The sequence below is a fragment of the Lutra lutra genome, chromosome 2 (genome assembly GCF_902655055.1).
Source record: "Lutra lutra chromosome 2, mLutLut1.2, whole genome shotgun sequence".
In the NCBI taxonomy this organism is placed as follows: Eukaryota; Metazoa; Chordata; class Mammalia; order Carnivora; family Mustelidae; genus Lutra; species Lutra lutra.
In genome coordinates, this window is record NC_062279.1 from 141,504,030 (window position 1) to 141,530,871 (window position 26,842).

The 26,842-nt window shown below is 54.3% G+C and overlaps 1 protein-coding gene across 2 annotated transcripts in view; it reads right to left on the reverse strand.

Moving 5' to 3' along the window:
• Positions 1 to 769: 769 nt before the first annotated feature.
• Positions 770 to 26,842, reverse strand: part of LETM1 (leucine zipper and EF-hand containing transmembrane protein 1) — a 39,408-nt gene continuing 13,335 nt past the window's right edge. The window contains exons 4-14 of one of the 2 annotated variants that reach the window (XM_047718635.1): positions 19,959 to 20,102; positions 19,215 to 19,352; positions 18,312 to 18,515; positions 13,140 to 13,259; positions 11,611 to 11,742; positions 11,205 to 11,348; positions 10,435 to 10,566; positions 7,285 to 7,419; positions 5,978 to 6,168; positions 4,871 to 5,009; positions 770 to 3,698 (exon numbers count right to left, since the gene is read on the reverse strand). In XM_047718635.1, the coding sequence (XP_047574591.1) occupies positions 3,549 to 3,698; positions 4,871 to 5,009; positions 5,978 to 6,168; positions 7,285 to 7,419; positions 10,435 to 10,566; positions 11,205 to 11,348; positions 11,611 to 11,742; positions 13,140 to 13,259; positions 18,312 to 18,515; positions 19,215 to 19,352; positions 19,959 to 20,102 (1,629 nt within the window). In that variant the 3' untranslated portion in view covers positions 770 to 3,548. Of the gene's footprint in view, positions 3,699 to 4,870; positions 5,010 to 5,977; positions 6,169 to 7,284; positions 7,420 to 10,434; positions 10,570 to 11,204; positions 11,349 to 11,610; positions 11,743 to 13,139; positions 13,260 to 18,311; positions 18,516 to 19,214; positions 19,353 to 19,958; positions 20,103 to 26,842 lie in introns of both variants that reach the window. The other variant, XM_047718634.1, reaches the window with a different exon arrangement.

Sequence of the window (26,842 nt, forward strand, 5' to 3'; positions counted from 1 at the left end):
GGCGCCTGCCAGGGGCATTTTAAAGAACCTGGATGGAGTTGTTGGCCCAGGGCCCAGGCCAGGGGGCAGGCAAGAGCGGAGACCTAGTCCTCCACTCACACCTGCACCCACAGAAATAAACCCTCCCACGCGGTTCTAGAGCGGCGTCTGAGCTCCCCAGACCTACACGGCAGAGGAAACACAGCCAAGGCCGGCCTCAGGGACAAATGGGAGACTAGTGAGGGTGGCCCTTGGGCAGGGTGCAGGCAGGGTGTCAGGACTCAGCAAAGGTGGAGAGGTCCCACACAGTGCCCCATGCAGCCTGGTGCCCGTGGTGAGGCCACTGGAGACGGTGGAAGTCCGCAGCTCAGAGTGAGGCGGCCTGTCTACTGAAGGGACCTGGGAGGCGGGGGTCATCATTGTGTCTGTCCTGTCTGCCTGGCAGCCCTCTCAGCTCTCTACTGGGGGGGTAGAGTGCAGGCAGCCCTAACCCAGCTCTCTGGGCCCTGTCCAGGCTTGGGGAGCGGGCTGTAGTGGAGGGATGGCCCCTGCATCATCAAGGACCCCCTCAGTGGAGTGCACACCTTTGGGCATCACCGTCCCCACTCTCAGGAGTCCTCAGAGTCTTTCCCAATGGAATTGGGCCCTCCTGGGTGATCCTTCAGCCGGGATCCCAGTCCTGTCTCCCCAGGTCCCACAGCATCCGCTGAGGGCTGGGGTCCGGGGAAAGCCTGGTCAGGCAGTGGCCTCCTTCCCAGTCTGGACAAAGCAAGCAGTGAACAGTGGACAGGTCATCACGACAGTGCTTTATTAACCCTCCTCCGGACATCACACTGAGCGCCTACCCGCCGCACGGGGGTCCGACTGGGGGCACAGTCAGACAGGACGTGAAGCCAGTGTGCAGCGGAGGCTACCCGGGCATGGTTCCGCCAGGCGGACATCCATCTGGAACCTGGCCTCCCAGCAGCACAGCCACACCCACAGGCCACGGACCACCCCCTTCCGCCGCAAAGATAGAAATGGACCCCCAAGTGGTCACAAAGGCAGACATTCCAACGATTCAGATGGCTTCCACCTTGACTTCTGATGTGTCACACAGTTCAAAGATCCTACTTGGAGCTATTATAGGAACATTAACTTAGCATTTTAATAAAAACACTATTTCTAAAAAAAGACATTTATACACAGCCGGGGGGCGGTGGTGGTGGCTCTCAGGTGCAGCTGGCCCAGGGCCGCACTGTGAGAACCACCGCCTGGAGGTCATTCTTTAGAAATTACAAAGTGTCCTTCATTTTTTAAAAAAGTCTGGATTTCGATATTCCAAAAAGTCTGGATTTCGATATCCACATCTAGATGTGGATCTAGAAGCCACACGCTATCTTCCCGAATCCCAACAACAAGAGCGGGTGTTTAAAATGTGGAGGATGAAACCCGTGCTAAGAATTCCTGCTTCCTTCTCGAGGGGTGTGGACACCGCAGGCCCCTCCGGAGGCGACACAGGAAGGCCGAGGGAGCCACCCCTGCAAGCCACACTGTGCAGAATGGCTTTCGAGACTTACTGCTGCTGTGCCTGCACCGGGACCCAACTCTCTGCTGCAGCTAACAGCTCAGGACAGGAAGATCCCCCGCATCGAGGGGGGGCCTACTGCAGGATCATTGCCACAGGGGCCAACACCGGAGGGGCCCCGGGCCCTCGGCAAGCCTGGCAGCATGGGGGCAGGGTTTGGAGCGACGAGTGTCTCCCCTGGAAGACGCAGACAGCAGGGGGCGCAGCGAAGGGGCTGGCCGTGGTGGTGACCACACCGTGGGGCTGCTCAGGACGCCAGGCCAGGGCGGCGAGGGTGTAAACGGGATTTGGGCACAGCTGACTGGGTGCCGAAGAACTGCTCGCTAGAAAGACAACCGCCGTTCGCAGGGCCCACGAGCGGCCCCGAGCTCGTGCACCCACTTCCTACAGCTCAATATCATACCACTAAAGGAAGTGTAAGGTAATTCATAAATATTTTAATTAAGCATCTAGAATATATATACTTCTTTCTCAAATAATCGAAATAAAACCCCTTTAGAACCCAACTGTTATTTTACAAAGGTTTACATTTGAGAATACAGAATTTTATTCCTATTTTGTCAAGTTTCCTTTTTAATGGCTGAGTAAAACATTTCAAGTAATTTAGAAGCCATCCTTCCTGGGCCCTCATGCTCCTGTCCTGGGTCACCTGGCCACTCTGTTCCTAGGTCTTCCAAGCCTATGCCTGCATTCCCCCAAGAAAACGTTCTTGCCCATAACAGACCCGGTGTCTGAAGGACAGGTCTGACGGAGCTGAGACCACAGCCCTAGCCCCCATAGAGCACCCCTACCCGAGCTGCTGGGGGTGCTGAGATGGCCAGATGCCAAGCCCATGGATGCTGCCCCACTCCAGCTGCGGGGTGCGCCAGGTGAGCCCGACATCCCGAAGCCCGAGCGCTGGGCTGGCCCCCCTCCAGGGGTGCCACCTTTCTGAAAGCCCCTCAGGATGCCCCACCCCGGGAGCAGGAGCGCAGCCACCAGCCAATGGGTCCAGAAAGTCTGAGAGCAATGCTACGGCAGGCGTGTATGCCTGGAGCACCCCTCACCGTCCCTGGACGCTCAGCACGATCCACTCAGTCACCCACAGGGGCAATGGCATGCAGACCACCCAAAGGGAGACACTTTCTGAAAGCCACGACACCATGATCAGTCGAGTGGAAAGCCTTACTTTCTAAGGGGTTCATGAGCATCTCTCCCAGCATAATTCTCACGTGCTGTTACAGGGCGGACGCACAGTGGTGTGCAAACATCCAGTACTAGTCAGCTGGTTAAAGGGTTAGGGCCATGCCAGAGATTAAACCAAGCAAGAGCTGGCATCACAGGAGGCCTGCACAAGGTACCACGTCCCTGTCGCAGATCTGTGCTTGTCCAGAGGCCAAAGCATCCCACTTGTGCCATAGATGACTCTGGAAATGTGCAGGAATCACTGCTACGTAGGCTGCCAGTCAGGACTCCAGGTCCGCAGATAACAGGCATGTCTTCTCTTGAGCCACGGTGGGCTGTGCTTCTGTCCTCCCCATCTGTATGCCTCAAGCTCCATAGGCATGGGTGTCCACACAGCAGACCCTTTCTCCTTCTGGGACAGACACCAGCAGGGTACGGCGCATGCTGGAAGGGAGGCACCTTCCTGCCCTGGACCCACCTCCAGAGCCAGGAAGCCGGTGTATAGCCATGACTCCCTGGCTATCGGCAGGCTATACATGTGGCCACCATGGCTGGGGCTACCACAGCTGGGGCCACAGCAGCATCGTGCCACTCTGTGAATCCAGACATGATTCCCTGGAAGGGTCTGGGATTCCAGACTGAATGAATCTTCATGGAATGATGAAAATTAAAAATTACTTGATTATGGAAGTTTCTGATTTATTCCAGACAAAATATTAGGTTTGTCACTAAGAATCACCTCAAAGCCTTCACTAGCACAGCAGGGCCCGGCAACCGGCGCTGCGGGACGGAGGCCAATGCGGGAGGTGCCCCAAGGTGCCCAGGACAGAGGCAGGCCCTAATTCTTCACTTCGGCGGCCTCCTTCTCAGCCTTCTCCTTGGCCTTCTCCTTCTCCTCCACCTTCTCCTCCTTTTCCAACATGGCCACGATCTCAGCCACCTGGCTGGTGGAGATGTGGATGTCCTCTTTATCCACCAGCTCGATCACCTACGCACATGAGAAAGGGACGAGGGGCTCAGGGGTGACCCTGCCCCCACACAGCGCCTTCCCAGCAGAGCATGCAGGGGAGGTGGAGCCCAGCTCCTCCATCCCAGCAAGAGGACCAACTGGGGTCCTTCCGCTGCCTTGGTTCTGCAGTACCACACCTCCAAAGCCCGAGGCCAGGTTAAAGCTATGAGGCAGGGGCGCCTGGGTGGCTCAGGGATTAAGCATCTGCCTTCAAATCAGGATCTGATCCTGGGGCCCTGGGATCAAGCCCCATGCCGGGCTCCCTCTCAGTGGGGACCCTGCTTCTCTCTCTGCCCCTCCCCGTTTGTGCATTGTCAAATGAATAATAAAATCTTTTTTTTTTCTTTAAATAATAAAATCTTTTAAAAAAGCTATGAGAGAGGGGCTCATAGAGCAGGAGACACAGGCTCTGTGAGGATACAGGGGTCGGGGAGGGAGTGCGGGGGCGGCACCATGAGGCCGCAGGGTCAGGGCATGCCCTAGACGGAGACTCCTCAGGAATCTCTCACCCCTGTGGCTCTGGGTGTGCAGGGCGAGAGCATCTGAGCTGCCATCCACAGCATGGAAGGGGCCCCAAGGAAGGGGCAGCTGGCGTGGGCGCAGGCCTCCCAGCCTCTGCTGCTGCCAAAGTGAAGCCATCAGCATGTGCTCCTGGTCCTTCAATAGGACCCCAGTCAATTAGCACCTATGCTCGGTAAACCTGGGGATAACCACTAACCAGCTAGAGACCAGAAGCTGTGCAAACAGCCAGGAGAGTGCGCCCTCTGCAGAGTTCCTCTCATCAAGGTGGAATCCCATTCCCAGTCTCCTGAGCTGCCCAACCCCTGGCCCCAGGGACCCCAGTGCTTCACTAAGCCCTCCTAAGGGTTCAGGCAGCACCTGCTGAAGTCTGGCCCGGAGGACAGCCTGACACATCCCTTCCCTCTGAGTCTGCCCTAGACACCCCACAGCTACCGCACTCCCCTGACTGTGCCAAAGCCCCACCAGAGGACACAAGAGGCTTAGTGTCCAGTCAAAATGCAGACGGGCTGCTCTAGGTGCACATCCTAAGCCAAGGGTTTAGAGGACAGAGACGGGGTACACGTGGAAAATATCCCCCCCAGACCCAGCCATTGGCTGGGCCAGGCAGCCCTGACTTGGTCCCAACTCACCTTGACAAGGTCATCGATGTTGATCTTGCCGTCCTTGTTTTCATCCAGCGCGGAGGCCAAGCTGATGAGCTTGTTTTCTGGAATGTGCTTGATCTGCTTCATGGCACTGATGAGCTCAGCGATGCTGATGACAGTCTCCCTGGGGGTTGGGGGGGACAGAGCCTGCCTGTGGCACAGCCACACCCACAGCCCCACCAGGCCTCCTAAGGGTCAGCCTTAACCCAGGCAACCCTCCCTCCAGAGCTCCCCAGCCCCTGCCTTTGGGAATTTCCACCCAACTTGGACACAAACCCAGAATTCTTCCTTTGGTCCCAGGTCTCCCTGGGCACTGCCCCCCAGGAAGCCTTTCCACTGCTGAGGACAGAGCCTCATGGTTCCTGGGCAGTGGTCCTCAGGCCTGTGTGTGTAGTGGCCTGGGGGGCAGGGGCCGAGTATGGCTGTGCTGCCCTCTGACCGAGGAGGGCAGGTGGGCTGAAACAATGACACAGCCCAGCAGGTCAACTCAGGAAGGGCACGGACCTCGTCTGGAGGTGAAGGCCCCCCAACTTGGGGACAGCAGGAAGTCTACAGCCAGCCCTCCCTCCCTCTTAGAGATGCAGGCACTCAGAGCACAGTGCCCGGCCCATAGGAACACTGGTTAGCAGCCCGACAGCTCCTCACTCACACGATGACCTCCAGAGTGGCGGCAACACTGAGCGCCTATGTGTAGGGGCTTCAGGAAGAGAGGTGGCAGGGGATGGTCCAAGGGAGCTATATCCTAGGCACATTCTGGAAGGACCAGCTTGATGGCAGTCTGGGGACAGATGTGGCCTATAGTGCCTGGAGAGTAAGGGTTGGGGGCGGGGAGTAGTGGTCCTGACATTGGCCAAAGTGCGCATGTGTGTGCCTATGTTTATGCGTGCATGTGTACGTGTGTGCATGTGTGTGCGTGTGTGAGCAGAAGAGAGGACCCCAAGAGCTCCTTCAGTAAAACGGTTAGCGACAAGTGGAGATGGAGATGGGGTGAGGCTTCTGGCTGGAACCATGGGGTGAAAGCTCAGGGCTTGGACACCAGGGCCAACAAGTGCAACTTCAGCTCCCAGTGCCCAGCATCGGGGCCACGCTCACCCTGCAGGTGGCTGCTCGGCGGTGGGACCCAGCCTGCTGGCCTTTGGGCCCGCCTCCAGCTGTGAGAGCAGGCTATCGATCTGCCCGATCATCTGCTGCACCCTCTTTGTCAGCCTCTTGCTGGCTTTCGACTCCTCTACATAAATTTCTTCGCCGGTCTTCGAAAGCTCCTTCTGGATCTCTTGCAAATCCTAACGAAATTATGGAGTCGTAAAAGATTGTCTTTAAAAAAATAAAATAAAAAGGACCCATACAACTCTGTTTACCTCGTAAAAGTAGTTAAATTAACCCAAAGGTAATAAATTCCAGGTTGCGAATTGAGCTGCACAATCATGTCTACACCTTTCATACAAATCACTTGTTTTTGCAAACTCAAATATGGTCTGTGTTGCAAAGGAAATAGTATCTATGTGAAGCTCAACTTTCTTTATATTTGTTAAAAGAATAAATAAATGGATGTAAAAATTGGGGTATAGAAGATGCCTTCTTAAATCCCAAGTCATGACCGTCCTCATAAGCAGGCACTACAGGGAAGGATGGAAGATGGAGCTGGGAATGAGGCGAAGGGCTCAGCATTTCTGGTGAACCCCGGATTTCCAACAGAGAATCACTGTGTCAACAGGCCTGCCATGAACATGGCTGATTATTTTCACCAATCTCAAAACTAGTCATCTTTTCCCAATGGATCTACGAAAACAATTCTTTCATGAAGTAGGCTCCACAGCTCCCATGGGGCTTAAGCTCATGACCCTGAGATGGAATCACACACCCAACTGAGCCAGCCGGGCGCCCTGAAACAGCGCTTTCAAATCAGATTTGGAAGTAACATTTATAAAACAGACAGGTTTTCCTTTAAAAAACGAACAGGGCACCTGGGTAGCTCAGTGGATTAAGCCTCTGCCTTTGGCTCAGGTCATGATCCCAGGGTCCTGGGATTGAGCCCCACATCGGGCTCTCTGCTCAGCAGGGAGCCTGCTCCCCCGCCCACCCCTCTCTGCCTGCTTGTGATCTCTGTCCAATAAAGAAATAAAAAATCTTAAAACAACAACAACAACAACAACAACAAATAAATCAATAAATGAAAAAAGTTAGTGTGTAAGAAAGAAATGTCTTCCAGGGAAACATGACTGCAACGAGGATTTCATTTATCAAACGACTAGACTGCTGGTCTGGTCCCTTCATGGGCCTATGGACTGCCAGGGTAAGCAGCCCATGCCAGGAGCAAAGAGCCAGGGCACTCAGCTGCACAGAGACCACTGGCTGGCTCAGAAGGGGGCAGAGGACATCCCCAGGACACTGCCACCCACCTCGCTGTAGTCCTGCACATCCTCCTTGAGCAGCTCCAGCTCTTCCTTCTCCTTGGTCAGGGATGACTTCTGCTCTTTCAGCTTCGAGCAGGCATTGCTGAGTATGTCGATCTCCTCTTTCGTTATTTCCTCTTCCTGCAAAGAGGACAGACAAGCGCCCTAACAGAAACCCAGCTGGAGGAAAATCATTACTGACCCCCCACCTCCAGAGTACTCAGCAGCTCTTCTGTCCACACCGTCTGCTCCTGCCGTGCACACAGAGGCCAGTAGACACACGCACAGTCCCCATCCTTGCCCCCACGTGCCCAGGTGTGCCTGTGCCACCACGCATGCAAGCCCGGGACACCATCACCAACTGACAGAGACCTGTCGGCCACCCAAAACCTTTCTGTACCCAGGCTGGCTCGGAGCTGCTCTCCAGCAGCTTGGACAAACACATCCCAGACGGTGAGCTCATGCATGTAGGACATCGTCCCCCGCCTCACTGGGAGCCCCCCTCCCCACCTCTGTGTTGTCCTGGGCCTCCAGGGGCCAGACAGCTTCCCAGCCAGAGCACAAACCAAACCTGCTCCTCCACCACAGGCCATCCTAGCTCCTCTCAGTCTGCACGCATGTTCTAGAACAAGCCTGCCCACTTCCACACCAAGCCTGCTGGGATGCTGATGGGTCCAGACATGGGCATCAGTGGCAGAATGGACACCTCACGAGGACCCCAGCACACACAAACGCAGAACACCCGTTGGAGGTAAGGAACCTCAGCAGCCCCTCAGCATTTGGCGGTACAGCGCAGCTGCGATACTGTCAGACTCCGCCCAGGGGCTCCCTGCAGGGACCGTCCGCCATACTGAGACTGCCGGTCGCTTGCTCATCAACAGCCCAGAGAAGTGGTGATCATTTTCGGCTGCTCACACCCTCTGCGGACAGGCAGTTTCGCTCCCCGCTTCCGACTGTGTGCTCTCATTCCCCTCCTCTAACTGTGCTGGCCAGAACCTCGGCACATTGCTGAACGGGGCAGCCAGTGCGGATGCCAGGGACCGAGCGAGCTGCAGCTGTTTCCACAGATGCTCCCCATCGGGTGAGAGCGTTCTCCTCAACTCGCTCGCTGGGAAATTTTTTTTTTTTTTTAAATCAGAACAGATACTGGATTCTGTGAAGTGCTTTTTCTGCATTTATCAAGATGCTCATACGTGGTTTTTCTCTTCATTCTGTCAATACGCTCGTTATACTGACTGTTGTTTTGTATTCCCAGGAGATCACGATGTATTAGCCTTTTCACAGAATAGCTGCGTCTGATTTGCTAAGAGTTGGTTCAGAACTTGTACATCTGCATCCCGAAAGATACGGCTATGCAGTGCTCTCCCAGCGATCTGGTACTGGCATCAGCTAACGCCCATCTCAGGAGGAGCTGGAAATGGCCCCCCCTTCGGCTTTCTGCGAACACTCTGTGGAGCAGTGAAGGATCTCCCTAGAAACTTGGGGCCTGTGAAGCCACATGGGTCTGGCTTTCCCTAGGCTTTCAGCCACAAGCTCAATGTCCTTACCCGAGGGAGAGCTAACCAGGCTCTCTGTGCAGCCCCAGCAGACGGCCAGGACAGGTAAAACCTATGAGGTCGCACTGGGGACGGAGGCACTTGCTTTTCTCACTCCTTACAGTAACTTTCCAGGGAACAAAGGCTCGTAGCTGTCAGTTTTGTAAAGGTTTGTGTTTCTCGCTAAGAAATCCTCACCAAACCTCAGTTCTTCTGACCGGTCTAACTGCCCTTTCACATTATCCATTGGAAAGGGGTTGCATCTGTTTCCATGAAGACAGTCACTGTCCCAGCTCTATTTGATAACAAGTGCCCCTTCTTCCCGAGCTACATTCCATGGGCCCAGCAGGGCTCCATCTCTGCTCAGCTGTCCATGTCCCAGCCTTCCACCCCCTTAAAAATGACCCTGACCCCTCCCTGAGTCACCCTTTGAGCCCAGCTTGGTGCCAGATTCCTGGGACCCTATTCCTCCCAACCTCCTCGATGTGTCCTTACTAGCACATCTGTTTCCAGAACGGCCCTGGCCTCCCACCTCGCAGGCCTGTCCCACCCACCTTCCTCCACCCAAACAGAGTGCTCCTGCCGTGCACACAGAGGCCAGTAGACACACACACCAGAGTGTGTCTGAGAACCAGAGTCTTAGGCAGCTGCACCAGCTCAGATCTGCTACCCCAAGTCTTCTTGCAACAGCGGTCTAGATCCTCCCTGAGACCAGCTCTCCCTGCCGCCTGCTGCAGTGGGGCCTTCCTTCCCCATGGGCCTGGAGAAGGCTGGCGTTCCCCCTCCTCCCGGCAGCTCCACCCTGAGACAACCACAGGGGAGCTTTTCCTTCCAGCTCTGCCCCACAACTGCTCCTACTGAGCCACGGATGACCTCACCCTCCCCATTAGGGGTCTGTCTTCAGGCCTCCCCCACCCAGCCCTCAATGCTCCTGATGAGGCCCACCCTCCCCTGGAAACAACTCCCCCCACTAGGTATAGACATGGTGGGAGCACAAGTGGTTCCTCTACAGCCTCGTCTCTCCTCCGGCCTTCAAACATGGAGGCCACCGTGCCCTGGCCCCTCTGGGACCTCACTTGAATTCCCCCCACCCCACATCAACACGAATCCGCGGCCCTGGTCTCTCTCCTACTCCAGCTGCCAAACCGACACTGCTGTCTGTCTGCAGAGACTTCCCGTACCCGACACCTGGCAGTTCCAGACAGAAGAGGTCCCACGTGGGAAGTGGCTACCACCTGGACAGTCAGACCCCCTAGAAAGAAGTATCCTGCTAGGGTGCCCAGCACATCAGGCTGTGTGGGGATCACACCAGCTCCCCCTCCTTCCCACTGTGCAGCCACTGGGAGGACAGAGGGTCCAGGGGGCCAAGCACCAGGCACCTCTACCTTCCAGCCACTCAGGCCCAGAGTTCGGAGCATAGCTTGCCGTTCGCACAGCAACCTGGGCCTCCGAGAACACCTCCAAGCTGCAGCCTCACCCCTTACCCCCCCCACGACCATCTGCTGTCACCCTGAGCCAGGCCACGGTGCCTCTGGAGCCCCCGCCCCACAAGCCAGCCCCCTCTTCACCCTCCTGTTGGGCTCCAACATGGCCTGCCTTCCGGGCCTGCGTGCACGGTTACCTTCAAGCCTTCTAGGACAGGGGCCGTGTCCTTCAGGGCCTCTGATGGCAGGGTCACCTCAGGCACTCCGGGCTGCAGCTCGGCCACAGGCCTCCCAGGGGAAGCCTCTGCCGCCACTTCTGGCTCCACTTCCTTCTGAAATGCAAGGCCACTGCCAGCTCAGCACCAAATGGCACCCCAGCTGCTGTCCTGGAGCGTCAGCGCCAGCACAGACCGAGGGCGCGTTGTCAACAGGCCGGCCGCGCGCCAGTGGAGGTTTTCATGAAAGCCCGGCAGCCAGCGTTGGGGGGTCGGGGTGTCTCCCACAAGGTGTCCCCACCAGGCTCTGATGGGCACGTTCCACGACTAACGCAGCTGTGCACTGGCACTTGCCAGGTCCACGGAGGCCCCTGTCTAACACTGTACCAGCACCTATGTCCATCCTCAGTCCTTCTCTGACAAGTGCACGAAGCTGCCCCATGGCCTCCAGAGCAAACACACCCACTGCCCAGGCCGGGGGGGCCCAAAGAGAACATGGGCACTGTGCTGCCCCTCTGCCCATTGGTGGAGCCGGCCACACTGGGAGCTGGCACTTGGGCCACTGGAGAGGCAGCCAATCCCGTCCCCTGGGCACTCCAGGCAGAAGACAGGAGACGGGCCAGAGGGACCCTCTCGATGTGGTTCCACAAACAGCTTCTAGAAAAGCTGGAGCAGGCGGCCTTAGCTTGTCCCAATGCTCCGTATGGCTCCCGCGCTCCCCAGGCAGGCACAGGGACCCGGCGGTCGCTTACCGCCGCATCGGGGCGCCGCTGCAGCTCCTTCTCCAAGTGTTCACGCCGGATGGCTGCCTCCTCCTGCAGTGTGGCCTCCAGCTTGGCCTTGTTGTCCACCTGCTCGCCTTCCACTTCGGCCACCTTCACCTGGGCCTCTTTCGCCTGCACAAGGGGAGACTATGAGGGGGTGTCTGTGGCCTGAGATGCCCCCATGGCACCCCCAGACCACCTGCACCTGGACTCCCACTTGGGAACTCCGTCTGCTGGACATGCTGCGAGGCGGCTGAGGGGCACCTTCTGTGCTGTCACAGGAACCCTCAGCATCAGAGCGGACTGACGAGACAGTGTGGGGAGCATCCCCAGAAGTGAGAGGGCCCCCCGCCTTCCAGAGCAAGCCACAGATGCAGTCTCCTGGCACACATACCACGATCTCTGGGAGCGTCTGCAGCGTGGACTTGAGCTGGTCGGCGGGCGAGAGGGTGTCCGGGAGGTACATGGCCCGGGACAGGATGAGCAGGGACGTCGGGATCTCCTGGTGCAGGTGCAGCTCCAGCCACTGCAGTTGGGGGAAAAGATAGGCTCTGCTGGCCGCCTCCCACCAGCCTCTCCTGGGACCTGGACCCTGGGATCTTCTCTTCCAGTTTCAGGGTGGAGGGGGGCTGGAGTAGATGGACTCACTAGCTCACTCAAGGAAGGGCTCCCCCAAAACAAGACTCCTCGGTTTCTACAAGGCCCACCTACTCCTGCCTCTTAGGACCTGATGCCCACCTCAGCCAACCAAGCCTGAGATGCCCCCAGGGTCGTGAACGAGCGGAGCACTAGCAGCCTGGACGCTAGGCTCAGAAAGCATGGAGTGTGGCGACCACACACTCTGTTAATGAACTGCTTCATTTACTAATTTTTAAATTTTTACTTTTTTTATGAGGTGGGGCAAAGTCCCAACATGGGACTCCATCTCGACCCTGAGATCACGAGCTGAGGTGTCGGCCGCTCCACCAACTGCGCCACTAGCCGCCCCTAAAGCTCTTCACGTCCAAGCACCACAGATGCTTCGGGGTCAGCAGCTGTGGTCTCAGAAGGCTCTCAGGGCTCTGCTGGCCCCGTGAGGGCTAGGCACTGTTGGGAGGGGTGTTAGTGACAGAAGGACAGCGTTCAAACTGACCAGACCAACACAGGGTTTGCACACAAACTGTACACAGGACAGAAGCTGAGACAAAACGGAGGACCCACGACCAGGGAAACCTACAGACTTGGACTTGCAACAGCGGCCCGCAAGCACATGTGGCCAGCTGTGCTCGAGGAAGGCTGCCCGGGGAAGACACAGGGGGACTCAACTTGTGGAGAAGCTTCCACCAGGGGACCCACATGCTCAAAAGTGCATGTGCTGAAAGAGGAGAAACAGGTGTGGACACGTCTCTGTCTACACGTGGAGGACAACCCCAGACAGGGAGTCGAGTTGGGGGTGGAGAGGGGGCGCAGCTGGCACTGGCCATGCCATGCGTTAGGTCTTCTGATGTGACAGCTCAAGGGCCGTGGATGTCCCCTTCCAACCTCTAACCTACACAAACTGATGCCAGCTGCAGACCTGGGCTCTGGATGTGGACCAAGGGCCCTCTGAGCTGCAGGAGAAAGCACAGCACAGCCAAAAGAGACGCTCAGGCTGGGCTAGCCTGGGTCCTAGTTACGCAGAAGGCCCTGGCCTCATAAGTTATAAGGCAGACTGGGATTTTAAGGGAGGTTAACCGAGTCCTCATCTGTCCACACAGGACCAGAGTGGGACAGTCAGGATGGGAATATCAGCCAGGAGTGCACACACAGGTACGTGAGCACACGACAGAGCCAGGCCACTGCGCACCCTCGTCCAAGTCCAGCTGCCCCTGGAGTTTGGGGGTGTCTTTCCACCACAAGCCCATCTACACTGGCCGGATACAGGCAAGCCCTTTAGCCACATACCTGCTTCAGTTGGTCTCTCAGACGGTCCTCCGTGACCCCGAGGGCCCGCATGCCTCGTGCCCGACATGCCGACTGCAACTCCTTGACATTCAGGCTGTCCACCCCTTCCTCAGCGATCAGCTGTAATGGAAAGTCAACCGAGCCCATGCGGAAAGGTCACTCCAGGGTTATGTGTCCTGTCAGACGCGCTCCTGATATGCCTCGCCGAGCACAAGACGCACCAGAACCACCAGGGCCTCAGCTGGGGGTCTGCAGGGACCAGAACTATCTGACAGAAGGTGGGGATTCAGGAGGCACACAGTGGCCAGGACCCCACCTCTGCCCAGGCCCTGCTCACCACATTTGACAGCCTCTTCCTCCTCTTCCTCAGGGTCGCCCCAGCTTTCCTCCCCATCCCCCATGGTCCTCCAGCCAAAAGGGAGAAAGGATGGAGAGCAAAGTGATGCCAACCTTTTTTTTTTTTAATTTATTTATTATTTGACAGACGAGATCACAAGTAGGCAGAGAGGCAGGCGGGGGGGGGGGGGAGCAGGCTCCCTGCTGAGTAGAGAGCCCGATGTGGGGCCCGATCCCAGGACCCTGAGACCATGACCTGAGCCGAAGGCAGAGGCTTAACCCACTGAGCCACCCAGGCACCCCTCCTCCTGTGGATTTCTTTTTTGTTTTTTAATTTATTTTTATAAACATATATTTTTATCCCCAGGGGTACAAGTCTGTGAATCGCCAGGTTTTCACACTTCACAGCACTCACCCCAGCACCTCCTGTGGATTTCTTTGGGTTGATCCCACCTCAGGTTCACTCAGCTTCTAAAATTTGTTGATTCAGGTATTTTACTAAATCTGAAAAGAGTTCAGCTGTTATATCTTCCAGCACTTTCCTGGTTCTGCCCTTCCTCCTCTCTTTCCAGAACTCTGACAAGTATGTGAGATGCTTTCCTTTAGTCCCCACAGGTGGCTGAAGCCCTGCTCATTTTTTTTTTTTTAAGATTATATTTATTCATTTGTGCGAGAGAGAGAAAGCACACAAGCAGGCGAAACAGCAGGGGCAGAGGGAGACTTCCCACTCAACAGGGGAGCCTGACATGGAATTCAATCCCAGGACCCTGATATCATGACCTGAGCCAAAGTCAGTTGCTTAACCGAGTGAGCCATTCTGACGCCCCCCCAATGCTCATTTTTTTCAGATGTTCTGATGGGTGATTTCTATTGTCTGATCTTAAAAAGTTCACTGGCCCGGTCTTCTGTCCTTTCCCTTTTGCTATATAAGGGACCTATTTTGGATTTTATTTTCACTTCTAAATTTCCATTTAGTGGGATGCATGGGTGGCTCAGTCGGTTGAGCATCTGACTCACGGTTTCGTCTCAGGTCATAATTTCGTGGTCATGGGACTGAGCCCCACACTGGGCTCCATGCTCAGGGCACAATCTGCTTCAGGTTCTTTTTCCTTCCCCTTCTGCTCCTCCCTGCTCATGCTTGCACTCTAAAATAAAATCTTTATATGAAAAAAGAATTCCATTTGGTTTCTCTCCATTTTCTTTGCTAAGACTCGTCTTGAACGTGGCTACGGGACAGCAGCTTGCTTCACAACTCTCATCTGGTGTCTCACGTCTCTGCTGTCTCCATGGGCTGCCTTTTCTCATTCACTCTGAGAGCCTTCAGTTCTTCTTCTTTTCTCTCTTTTTTTTTTAAAGATTTTATTTATTTATTTGACAGATCACAAGTAGGCAGAGAGAGAGGGGGAAGCAGGCTCCCTGCTGAGCAGAGAGCCTGATGTGGGGCTCAATCCCAGGACCCCAGTGGCAGAGGCTTAACCCACTGAGCCACCCAGGGCCCCCCCTCCTTTTATGGAAAGATTTTAATCTCTCTCTCTTTTTTAAAGCTCCCCATGGATCCCAGTGTAGGGCTTGAACTCACAACCCTGACATCAAGACCTGAGCTGAGATCAGGAGTTGGACGACAGGTGCCCCACGAGGAGTGGTTTTCACGAAGAGTGGCTTTCACTTTAAACCCAGACATTTTAGGTATTGGACAGGAGACCCTGGATCTTGTCTCGGTATTCAATCTTCGCTGGCCCCCTCGGACACCACTCCAGCACAGGAGTGGCGTGTGACATTCTAACCAACTTTGACAGATTTTGCAGTTTGTCTGGCCATCTACTGACCAAACCAACAAGGCCTACGTGGCTTCAGTCTCCCCCGTGGCCTGGCTTTCATGGGAATGCAAGAATCCTGTCTCAAACCCTCCAACCACAAAGCCCTAGCCACTCCTCCCATGCGAGGACTAAATGCCAAGCCCCAGGTCCTCCCTCGCTCCCGTTTCCTAGTTCCCAGGTGTGGCAAGGTCTCATCTGGCCCTCAGTGGGGGCTCTGCCTCCATTTCTAGGCCCAAATGTGAGTCATAAGCTCCCTTGATGGCTGACCTCTCTGGGCTAGCTCTCGGTTATATATATATATATTCCAGCCTGGAATAGGCTGGGTGCCAGCTCATTGTTGCCAGGCCCCCATTCAGCCTCCACTGAGTCCCAGGGGACGCACCTCTGTTTCTGCTGGGTAATGGGGATTCGAGCTCCGGTCTTCCACCAGGGCTCTCCATGCCTCCTGGGCTAGGAGGAGCAGGTGGCCCAGCTGGCTCTGGACACCATCCCAGCGGGATCAGGAGGAGCCTTGGGAATGGTCAGGTGGAGGAGGAGGTCCTGGCCCCTCCTGGCCTGCTAACACTATGCCCGGGTGAGCAGGGTGGCTCAGCACCATCGGCCGACCTTCCTGGACATCATCCTGGCTGTGACATCCTCACAAAGGCGGAGGTCTCAGCCTTCAGCCAGCAGTACACATGGTGGGGGTGACCCCATCTCCCTTGGGGTCTGGCTGAAGTACAGAAGTTACTGCCCCAAGTCCCCTGTCCTTTGAAACAGCTCCTTTCCTGTCCTCTGGCCAGACAGAGCATGCTTCTGTTAGGGTTTTTTTTGTTTACTTTTTTTTTCCAGAAGATTTTAATTTTAAGTCATCTCTATGCCCCACATGGGGCTCCAACCTGAAGCCCTGAGATCAAGTGTGACACGCTCCAGCGACAGAGCCAGCTGGTGCCCCCGTCAGAACTCTGAGGTCTGCACGCATGAGCACCTCTTCATCTCTTCAGCCCTGAGGTACAAAGACCGACCTGGTTGGTCCTGAGGTCCCAGGGTCTTCTCAAACTTCTTGTGTGTTCGTCACTTAACATCAACACCCAGGGGAAAGGAACCCCATTCCACCTTCCTGACGGTGGAGGTCCAGCCGCTGTCCTACGTTACAGGACTCTGAGGCACTGAGCAGTGGGATGACTTGTCCAAGGTCACAGAGCAAGAAAGTGGGCAGGACTCAACCCCAGGCCACCTACCCTTGAGTTGCCTCTCCCTAGGTGGGGTGGCAGAGACTGAGGGCAGCCACACCGCAGGCTGTCCTACGGCCACACTGTGGGCTCCTCCACAGCCACACAGCAGCCACACCCTGCAGGCTCCCCCATGACCCCACAGCAGGCTCCCCCGCAGCCACACGGCAGCCACACGGTAGGCTGTCCCACAGCCACAAGGCAGCCACAGTGTGGGCTCCTCTGCAGCCACACGGCAGCCACCAGCACAGGCCCCCCCAGTCACATGGCAGCCATAGTGCAGCCCCCCCCCAAGTCACATGGCAGCCACAGCGCACTCTGCCAGAGTGGACGTCCAGAGCACCCTCCCAGACAATCTGCACCATACTAAAGAAAGGGTTTCTTTTCAGTCTCACAAAAATGCAGATACTCTGCTACTTCTAGCTACAAGGAGGAGCCAACTATCACCGGACCCACACCCCTGCTGAGAGCTCCTAGAAAAGCCAGATGAAACACACAAATACACACCCGGTGGCATCAGAAAGCTAACATGACAAGGGCTCAGGGACAGCGAGATGATGTGCCTGGAAAGGCCAGGCAACCACGGAGGTGTGGGCCCTCCATCTATGAACCCCTGGGGACGCGGCAGCATCTGCTGACTCTTAGTGCAGGCTGAGAGGACAGTCCCAGGGCCACAGCTAAGAAGCACAGACATCTCACCAAGCTAAGATGACAGCTGGAAGCGAAAGGTTGCTTGGTAGACAGGCCTTGAGGGCTGCTGCCCAGGGAGGAGGAAGGGTGGGAAAGAACCCTGGTATCAGGCTCTCTAGCTGAGCAGCACAAAGGCGAGGAGCTGGGCAGAAACTCTTCACAAAGCAGAGGGGCCTCCAGGGCCCTGCTGTGCAGGCAGCACTATAGGGAAGGGCTGCGGTGGGGCTGTAGGACGACCAGCCCTGATCGCAGTTAGTGACCCCCAGGTGACCGGAACCTCAAGAGACTTGGGCGGGCCCCTCCAGGAGGATGACGGCAACAGCTGGAAGCTAGGAAACTTCGCACAGACATGTCTGCGTTCAGGAACAACTAGACACTGCAAATGCACAAGCCCAAGAAGATGAAACAAAACAAGCAAAGACCTACAGTCCAGTTATCAGAATAATCAGACAGGAGCTACGACAAGCTATTCAAGAAAGTGGAGCACAAGCACTCTGGAGCAAAGACTGAACACCTCCGAGATGTGCCTAGAGAGCTAGGAGGACATCAGACGCCAGACACTGTACAGCAAGCACTGCTGGAGAAAAAGAAGGGTGTTTCAGGAGCTCGTGCTGAAAAAAGTGCACTGGAACCACGGGCAGGGCAGCCACTGGGATGCGGGCAGGCCAACCAGGAGGACACAGTGGTCAGCATAGCCCTGGGAGCAAGCTGGTTGTAGGCCACTCTTTTTATGAAAACTATCAAAGATCTGGAACAAAAATCCATGTTAAAAGATGTTTATTACAGTGCTGTCTCGGGTAGCAAAATATTAGCAAAAGTGATGGTTAATAAATTCTGATGCGTCCACGTAACGAAACATTAGGCAATCGCTGCCATTCATCCTTCTAGCAAACACTCAGCAACACGGGCAGGTCTCCTAACATCCTGCCAAGTGACTAGCTGCTGGCGGGATGGTTCCAGCGTGATTCCAGCAAACATGCACATGCTTTCAGTGTGCGTGCACAGAGCACGGCAGGGGGCAAATAGCCACAAGTGGGGAATGACAGGGCCACCAGAGCTTTAGAGTGAGGACATGGAAGGCACCGGAAGAGGCAGAGCCGCGACCTCAGGCCACTCACCTTGTCGTCAGCCTTGATGGATCGCAGCCTCATGGTGAGCTGGAAACGCAGAAAGTTGTTGGTGCCAATGGACTGGAGCTCCAGCAGCTTGCACAGGGCCACCAGCTGCGGCCGAGTCAGGTTATCCAGGGTCAGCTCATCCTCAAACAGCTTGGAGAAACGCAGGATCTCCTCATTGCTGGGTCTCTCACCAGTCTCTCGGATCTGCAGGAGCAATCATGTGGGTGAGCCCTGTGGGGGGGGGTGCTCCCCAGTGCCACCCACAGACTTGGGTCACAAGCCTCAAGTGAAGAAACAAAGGAGGATAAGGTGAAGAGCCCCAGACCATGCACACCCTCCCTTGGGTCCACCCTGTCATCACACTCCTAGTGGGGAGGAGCGCCTGGAGGGCTCCAGGCCCTGAGCACAGCCAGTGCTAGCTCCCAGCAGATGAGGTCTCCAGGCAGCACATGGCTGCCGAGCACCCTGCTCCTGCCCAGGCCAGCCAAACCAAGGCTGCTGACTGGCAAGAGGCTCCCACTGTGGATGTAGCTAGCCCCCCCCCAGCCTGGCCCTCCAGCACGTCACTGCTGCAGGGTCTTAGTTCCTCATCTGCCAAATTCTACGTCCCCTGGGGCTGCTGCAAAGTCTGGAGACACCACGGCGAATGTCAGTGAGGTTCAAGTTCTCAGGACAGCAGGCTTGACCTCCCTGAGTACGGGGTCGGGGTGGGGCTCCCGGTCAAACCCCCTATGGCACCAGCCCACACCTGTCTGGGAGACCCACTCTTGCCGTGGGTGGTAGAGCAGAGGGAAGAAAGGAAATGAGGTGTGCCCCTATGTAGGACGGGAGCAGCCCTAAGGCTCTAACCAGCATTCGGGACCGGTGGGCTGAGGCCACCAGGGCCCCGAAGCATCACGGCACCTTCTGGAAAAACACAGAGAAATCTTTGGTGGCGTTCCCCTTGGCTGCCTTATTCTTCAAGGCCATCTCCTCAATGGTGTCCTGGAGGAACTTGGCCAGTTCCAGCTTGACCCGCAGCTCCTTCTTCAGCCTCTCCTCCTGAGGGTCAAAGAGGGGGTGCTGCACTCCTCTGGCCTGCACCCCCGCACCTCCACGGCTTCCCTGGATAGCACCAGTCAGACCAGTTGCTTCCATTCCTCCAATGGAAACCCCCGCACGGAGTTCATGTTACTCCTCAACCCAGGGCCGCCCACATTTCCCTGAACAGCACTCACTCCCGCCCAGGCGCTATGCATTCTGAGACTTTCTTTTCTAGTTCACAGTTTTAGAAAATATTTGTGTGGCCTCTTACAGCAGGGGTCGGCCAGTGATGCTTTGAAGCTTCATGGGCCGTGTGGCACGAAACCAGTCCCTGGCTGTGGGGGCAGCCGCCGCCAGCCCGGCCTACAGCAGGTTGGCCTTGCCCTCCACGGGTTCTCACCCCCACCAACAGCCTCAACCCGTGCCCTGAAGAGGTGGGCTAGAGAAACCGTAAAACAGGTTTAAAGAGAAACATCTCTGAAACCCATCCTTGACCCCTCACAGAGCAGCCTGGCTGAGTGAAGTAGACACACAACACCTGAGCATCAGCCACGAACAGTGCAGACGTCGTAACTGTGTCCGTAGCCACCCTGCCCTGAGTTCACCGCCCCTGTGGCCCCTTACCTTGATGGACTGGGTCTCAAATGTAGACGGCAACATGTTGGGGAAGAGCTTCACAGCGACAGGAAGCAGGAACTCCATGAATGGCACCACCACAAAGACCAGGAAGGGGACCAGGCGAAAGAGGTCAGCGCATATCCGGAGAAACTGAGTAAAGGCGGAAGGGATCAGAGGGTGAGGTAATGCCATTGCTCACACGGCCGTCAGAGGCGCGACCACAGGCACCGCCTGCCAGGGATCAGCGAGAGCGTGAACTTCCAAACAGCTCTACCGACTGCTCCCAAAGCCGGCTCTTCCTCCCATGTCTAAACCATAGGAAGACAGCCTTCAGAAAGGAGGGCTGGAAGCTTGCCGTAGGAGCCGCCCCATCCCTTTGTGCCCTGCCCACTGGGGGCAGGGGGGTCCTGCTCAGCACAGATGGCCTGGCACAGCCATGGTACTGCCCACAGGCTTGAACTCCATGGGACAGGACCGGCAGGCTGACGACCTGCCACTGCTGACAAGCAAGGGCCACCAGGGAAGGCTGTGGCCACGCTACCCACCCCACGTGGGCGGCAGAAAGGAAGAGTGCAGGTTGTGTGTTTCTCCAGATAGCCTGACTTGAGCCTGCACTACACAGCAATGATCAGACAAACACCCAAGGGCTTCATCGACAGAAATCAACTACCACTGAAGCCATTAAAGAAATGCACAAGCTGAAATCCCCCGAAACCTGAGATGACACTCCCTGCCAGGCCCCCAGGCAGCTCAGCCTTCTCTTCAGTCATGACCAGGCAATGACGGTCTACACTCACAACTCTCCAGCCTCCCAGGAAACAAAGGCACCCTGTGCACATATGTGCACACTTCCACTGTCACGACCTGCTCTGTGCTCGCGAAGAGCAACGTCGTTCCTAGAAATGGCTTCGTTTTGGCCTTGTCTGACACTTCCGACTGGGCTCCAGGGGTACATCCCCAATGGAGCACGGCTCCCCGAGGGCTACAACCCCTCCCGGCCGTCAGGAGCCACCTGCCTCTTGATTGTCCTGGGTATAAGGAAGACACAGAAGAGGTTCTTCTCCCCAGACCAGTCTCTACTCTGAGGGTCACAGAACAGGGACCCCCAACCTGAACCTATCTCATTTACAAACCTTGCACATTCACTTTCCTATTTATTTTCAAAACCAACTCATGGATTCCTCTAATTTTTTCATTTGTTTACAATTCATTACTGTTTTTATTCTTATACTCAAATGGCCCAAAATTAGACCACGGAAAGACCCTTTCAGTTAAGGTGTTTTTTTACTTCATCCATTAATTTTTTTGTTAGTAGTTCTACTGAGGTTTAATTTGCATTCCACAACATTCACCACTGAGTGTGTCATTCAATGATTTTTGGGTAAATTTACAGATTTGGAACATGTTTGTTGTGCCGTAAAGCTCCCCATGTCCGTCTGCAGTCAAGCTCTGTTTCTACCCTTAGCCCGAGGCAAAAAGTAAATTGACTCATTTCTATAAATTTGCTTTATTTGGACATTTCCCATTCGTGGAACAGTACAATATATTCTTTGGCGTCTGACTTCTGTCATTAAGTACATGAACATTTAGGAATGTTCTGTCCTTCTGGTGACTTCACCCCTTCAGCATTGTGAATGCGGGACACCAGGAAGACTTTGTCCATCCCTGGTCATCTCTGCTTTGCAATTACTGCAGAACGGTGCTCACGTGCCTATGCCGGTTCTCTTCTGCCGTCAGCACCACTTCCCTTCCCCACTGTGTCACCTGGAATTTATCTGTGTCCTTAAACTTAAGGGGTGTGTCTTGTAGACTGCACAGAGTTGGGTCTTGTTTTTTTATCCAATCTCATAATCTCAACCATTCAATTAATAAAACTGAAAAAAAAAAAAAAAAAAAAAAAAGGAAAACTGTAGGATCATCTAAACAGGTGTAGAGGGGCCTGGGTGGCGCAGTCAGTTAAGCAGCTGACTCATGATCTCGGCTCAGGTCATGATCTCAGGGCCGTGAGATTAAGCCCCATGTTGGGCTTCACAGTGTGCAAGGAGCCTGCTTAAGATTCTCTCTCCCTCTGCCCATCCCACCTCTCCCCAAAACAAAATACTCCATCACAACAAAAGATACCAGAACAGCGGACTTTGGTAAATCTGCAAGACACAGATCAATACATAAAATTGGTTGTAGCCCTGGGGTGCCTGGATGGCACAGTCGGTTGAGAGTCCAACTCTTGGTTTCGGCTCAGGTCCTGGTCTCAGGATGGTGAGATGGAGCCCCTCATCGGGCTCTGCACGGGGTGTGGAGTTAGCTTGGGTTTCTCTCTGTGTCCCCCCAACACTAGAGCACATGCATGCTTTCTCTCTCAAATAAATAAATCTTTAAAAAGTCAGTTTTACTTCTATATATAGTAGACCCTTGAACAACACAGAGGCTAGGGGCAGCAAATCTCCCACCCAGTCAAAAATCCATGTATACATTTTGACTCCCCAAAAATGTAACTGCTAGGAGCCTCCTGTTGACAGAAAGTCTCAGTGAGGACAGAGCAGTTGATGAACACACATTTTATGCTGTAGATTTCATCTGCTGTATTCTTACAATAAAGCCAGACAAAAGAAATACTAAGAGAATGACAAAAGTACATTTGCAGTAGTGCATATATATATATTTTTGAAGATTTTATTTATTTATTTGACAGAGATCACAAGCAGACAGAGAGGCAGGCAGAGAGAGAGGAAAGGAAGCAGAGAGCCCGATGTGGGGCTCGATCCCAGGACCCGGAGATCATGACCTGAGCTGAAGGCAGAGGCTTTAACCCACTGAGCCACCCAGGCGCCCGTAAATATATACTTTTATATGTTTATACATTTATTTTAAAAATCCACATAAGTGGATCTGCACAATTCAAACTTCTGTTGTTCAAGGGTCAAGTGTACTAGCAATCGACAACTAGAAACTGAATTTCAAAAAAGTCTTTTTACCTACAAGAGCCAAAGATGCAAGCACCCAAGTGTCCGTGGACAGACAGATGGACAAATGGATGGACAGACAGATGGGTAAACAAAACGGACACACAATCCACACAATGGAATGTTATCCAGCCTTAAACAGGAAGGACACTCTGACACCTGCCCCCACTGGGATGGACCCCGAGGACACAGTACTGAGTGAAGTGAGCCGGTCGCCAAGGGATGACACTGCGTGACCCACTTACCTGAGGCCCTCAGAGGAGCCAGATTACAGGGACAGGAAGTAGAGGGTGGGTGTTGGGGGTGGGGAGTTAGTGTTTCATGAGGGGCAGAATTTCGGTTTGGTGAGATGGAAGAGCTCTGGAGACGAGAGTGGCCCCACTGAGCAGAGAGCCTGATGCGGGGCTTGATCCTAGGACCCTGGGATCATGACCTGAGCCGAAGGCAGAGGCTTTAACCCACTGAGCCACCCAGGCGCCCCGTTAAAATGGTAATTTTTGATTGTATATTTTGCCACAATAAAAAATTCCATTTATAATAGCACCAAAAAAATATGACATAGTACAATATTGCTAAGAGAAATGAAGAGAACTGTTTTACTCCACACTGGCCACCCCAAAAAAGTGCCCCCCCTTTGCTTATTTTCGAGTCTTTCTTTACTCTTTCTTTTTTTTTTTTTAATATTTATTTATTTGACAGAGAAGAGAGACCAAGAGAGAGAGAGGGAACACAAGCAGGGGGAGTGGGAGGGGGGAGAAGCAGGCTTCCCGCTGAGCAGGGAGCCCCTAGCTCAATCCTAGGACCCTGAGATCATGACCTGAGCCGAAGGCAGAGGCTTAACGACTGAGCCACCCAGGTGTCCCTTTTCCTTACTTTCTGACATGGGCTCATCCCGTAGCACCGTTGGTGAGCTCTGTCTCTGAGAAGCCCCAGTTCCCCCTTGTGGGCCCGTTAGAAGCCAAGGGCTGGGTGCCAAGTGTGCTCACTGCTACTAGGCTGTCATGCCTGCCACACCTGGTCACCAGCTGAAGGGAGCAGGAGGCTGGAACCGGTAAGAGTCTAACAAAGCTGAGAAACTGCGGTAATTCTCGATCACGTGTCTGCCATCAATGGCTAGACCAGCAATTTTGTTAGTCTAAGAGCATTGCCGCATGGTAAACATCAGGGCTCCAACATGCTCCATGTGAAGCCAGTACTTGGGGAGAAGGCTCTGGGAGGAAGAGCCATGAACACACCGGAGAGGGACGCCTGGGTGGCTCAGTTGGTTAAGCAGCTGCCTTCGGCTCAGGTCATGATCCCAGCGTCCTGGGATCGAGTCCCGCATCGGGCTCCTTACTCATTGGGGAGCCTGCTTCTCCCTCTGCCTCTGCCTGCCATTCTGTCTGCCTGTGCTTGCTCTCTCTCCCTCTCTCTCTCTGAAAAATAAATAAATAAAATCTTTAGAACACACCGGAGAGGAGAGAACCAAGCCTGCCCGACAACCCCCAGCTCCCCAGAGCCCCCGGGAGCCCACCAGCCAGGCCCTAGCTGCACTTCTCCACAGAGAGCTCTGCCAGATATCAGCCGCACGTGGTCCGGGCTGGAAAACCAGGACCCCGGGGCACCTAGAGAGCACGCAGCTACATCGCCGAGCAAGAACGGAGGCCGAAGACAGCACCATCTCTGCCCTAACAGCTGCTCAACACATGGTCAACAGACACAAGCTGAAACTCTGGACACACAGCGCTACCTCGTGGTCCCTCCTGCTGACACTGCCACTCGGAGTCATTTCCACGGGTAAGCCAGAGCTCCTGTGACAGGGCCAGAAGCACTCCTTCCGCCAAACACGCAGGCCCACAGGGCCCAGAGTCAGAACACTAAACTACTCTCAAGATACTTGTGTCACACAGGAACCCCAGACAGGTCTGTCACTCTCTGTTTAACAAGATAGGCAAGCATTCAATAGCTGCATGACCTAAATTCACATTTCAAATGTACCTCCTGCTTATACAACACTTACACAAATTATTCTACAATCTCTTTGCTTTTGTAAACATAATTTAAGTCACTTTTAATTATCAGAACTGCCAACATTCTGTTCAAATTCAAAGTACCTATAGGACCCTAACCGAGAGAAAATAGCATTGCTCCACAGAGCCTCTCCTTAATGCTGGCAATGGACAGACATGCTACCTCGGCCAAGCCCATGTCCACACAGGGACCTCACCCTGGGATGTGCTCATCTGCTCCAACTCTGTTTTTTCTTTTCTTTTTAAAAAATATTTTATTTATTTATTTTACAGAGATCGCAAGTAGGCAGAGAGGCAGGCAAGGGGTGGGAGGAAGCAGACTCCCCACTGAGCAGAGAGCCTGATGTGGGGCTCAATCCCAAGACCCTGGAATCATGACCTGACCTGAAGGCAGAGGCTTTAACCCACTGAGCCACCCAGGCACCCCAACTCTGTTTTTTCTTAAAGTTTCACTGTCTTCAATGAAATAGCAAACACATGCACCTTTCAAGGCAGAATGGGATAGGGGCGGAGCAGAAGGGAATCCGAGAAAGCATTAACATGTGCACTGTACTTGACATCCAGCGAGCACTAACAGTATGATTCTGGAATACCAGTGCCACTGCTTCTTCTTCCAGTCCTCAACCTGCCCCCTCCTAGAATAGCGTCCCAAGGGACACTCTAGCCAGTTAAAATGACCCACGTTCTCCATGAAGCTCCTGAGAACGAGTATAAAATACGAAGCCAAAGTAACTCTCACACATGGCAGCCAGTTCCTAAGATCCTCTGAAGGTCAACTTCAAGGGATCACCCGTCGCTGTACCTCTCCTTGGAGAATCTAAGGGTACGGAGAACATAAAGCTGCCCCTTGCCCCCTGGGGACTCACCAAAAAAAAAAAAAAAAAAAAAAAAAAAAGCAAGAGAGGAAGAAGACAGAAAAATCAACACTGTAACCATCAGTTATTTCAGGTAAGAGATCTAGAAAGTCTGGGCTCCTGGAAAAATAGGAAGAATCTTGTTTTAAGAGCCAGGGAATGGCATGGGGCGCCTAGGGGGCTCAGTCAGCAAAGGATCTTCCTTCCAGCTCAGGTAGGATCCCAGGCCTGGGATGGAGTACCATGTTATTCCCACGCATGTGCTTCTCCCCTGCCCTCTGCACCTCCCCCTGCTCATACTCTGTCTAGCTTTCTAGTAAAATCTTTTTAAGATTATATTTAGTTGGGTTTTTTAAAAAAAGATTTTATTTACTTATTTGATAGAGATCACAAGCAGGCAGAGAGGCAGACAGAGAGAGAGGGGGAAGCAGGCTCCCTGCTGAGCAGAGACCCTGATGTGGGGCTTGATTCCAGGACCCTGAGATCATGACCTGAGCCGAAGGCAGAGGCTTTAACCCCCTGCGCCAGTCAGGTGCCCCTAAGATTTTACTTATTTATTTGGCAGAGAGTGATCACAAGTAGGCAGAGAGGCAGACAGAGAGCCTGATGCAGGGCTTGATCCCAGGACCCTGAGATCATGACCTGAGCCAAAGGCAGAGCCTTAACCCACTGAGCCACCCAGGTGCCCCTCTAATAAATAAAATCTTTTTTTTTTTTTAAAAGATTTATTTTTATTTATTTCACAGAGAGAGATCATAAGCAGGCAGAGAGGCAGGCAGAGAGAGAGATAGAGGAGGAAGCAGGTTCTCCGCTGAGCAGAGAGCCCGATGCGGGACTCGATCCCAGGACCCTGAGATCATGACCTGAGCCGAAGGCAGAGGCTTAACCCACTGAGCCACCCAGGCGCCCTAATAAATAAAATCTTAACAAAGAAAGAATTGGTGGATGGCAGAGAAAGCCAGTGCACTGAATGCCGACCCAGACGGCCAGGGAGCGGGAAATCGGGCAGGTTCTGGAGCGGATGATGGAGGCACAAAAGCCTCTGGCAGAGGAGAAGTGCTGCCGTC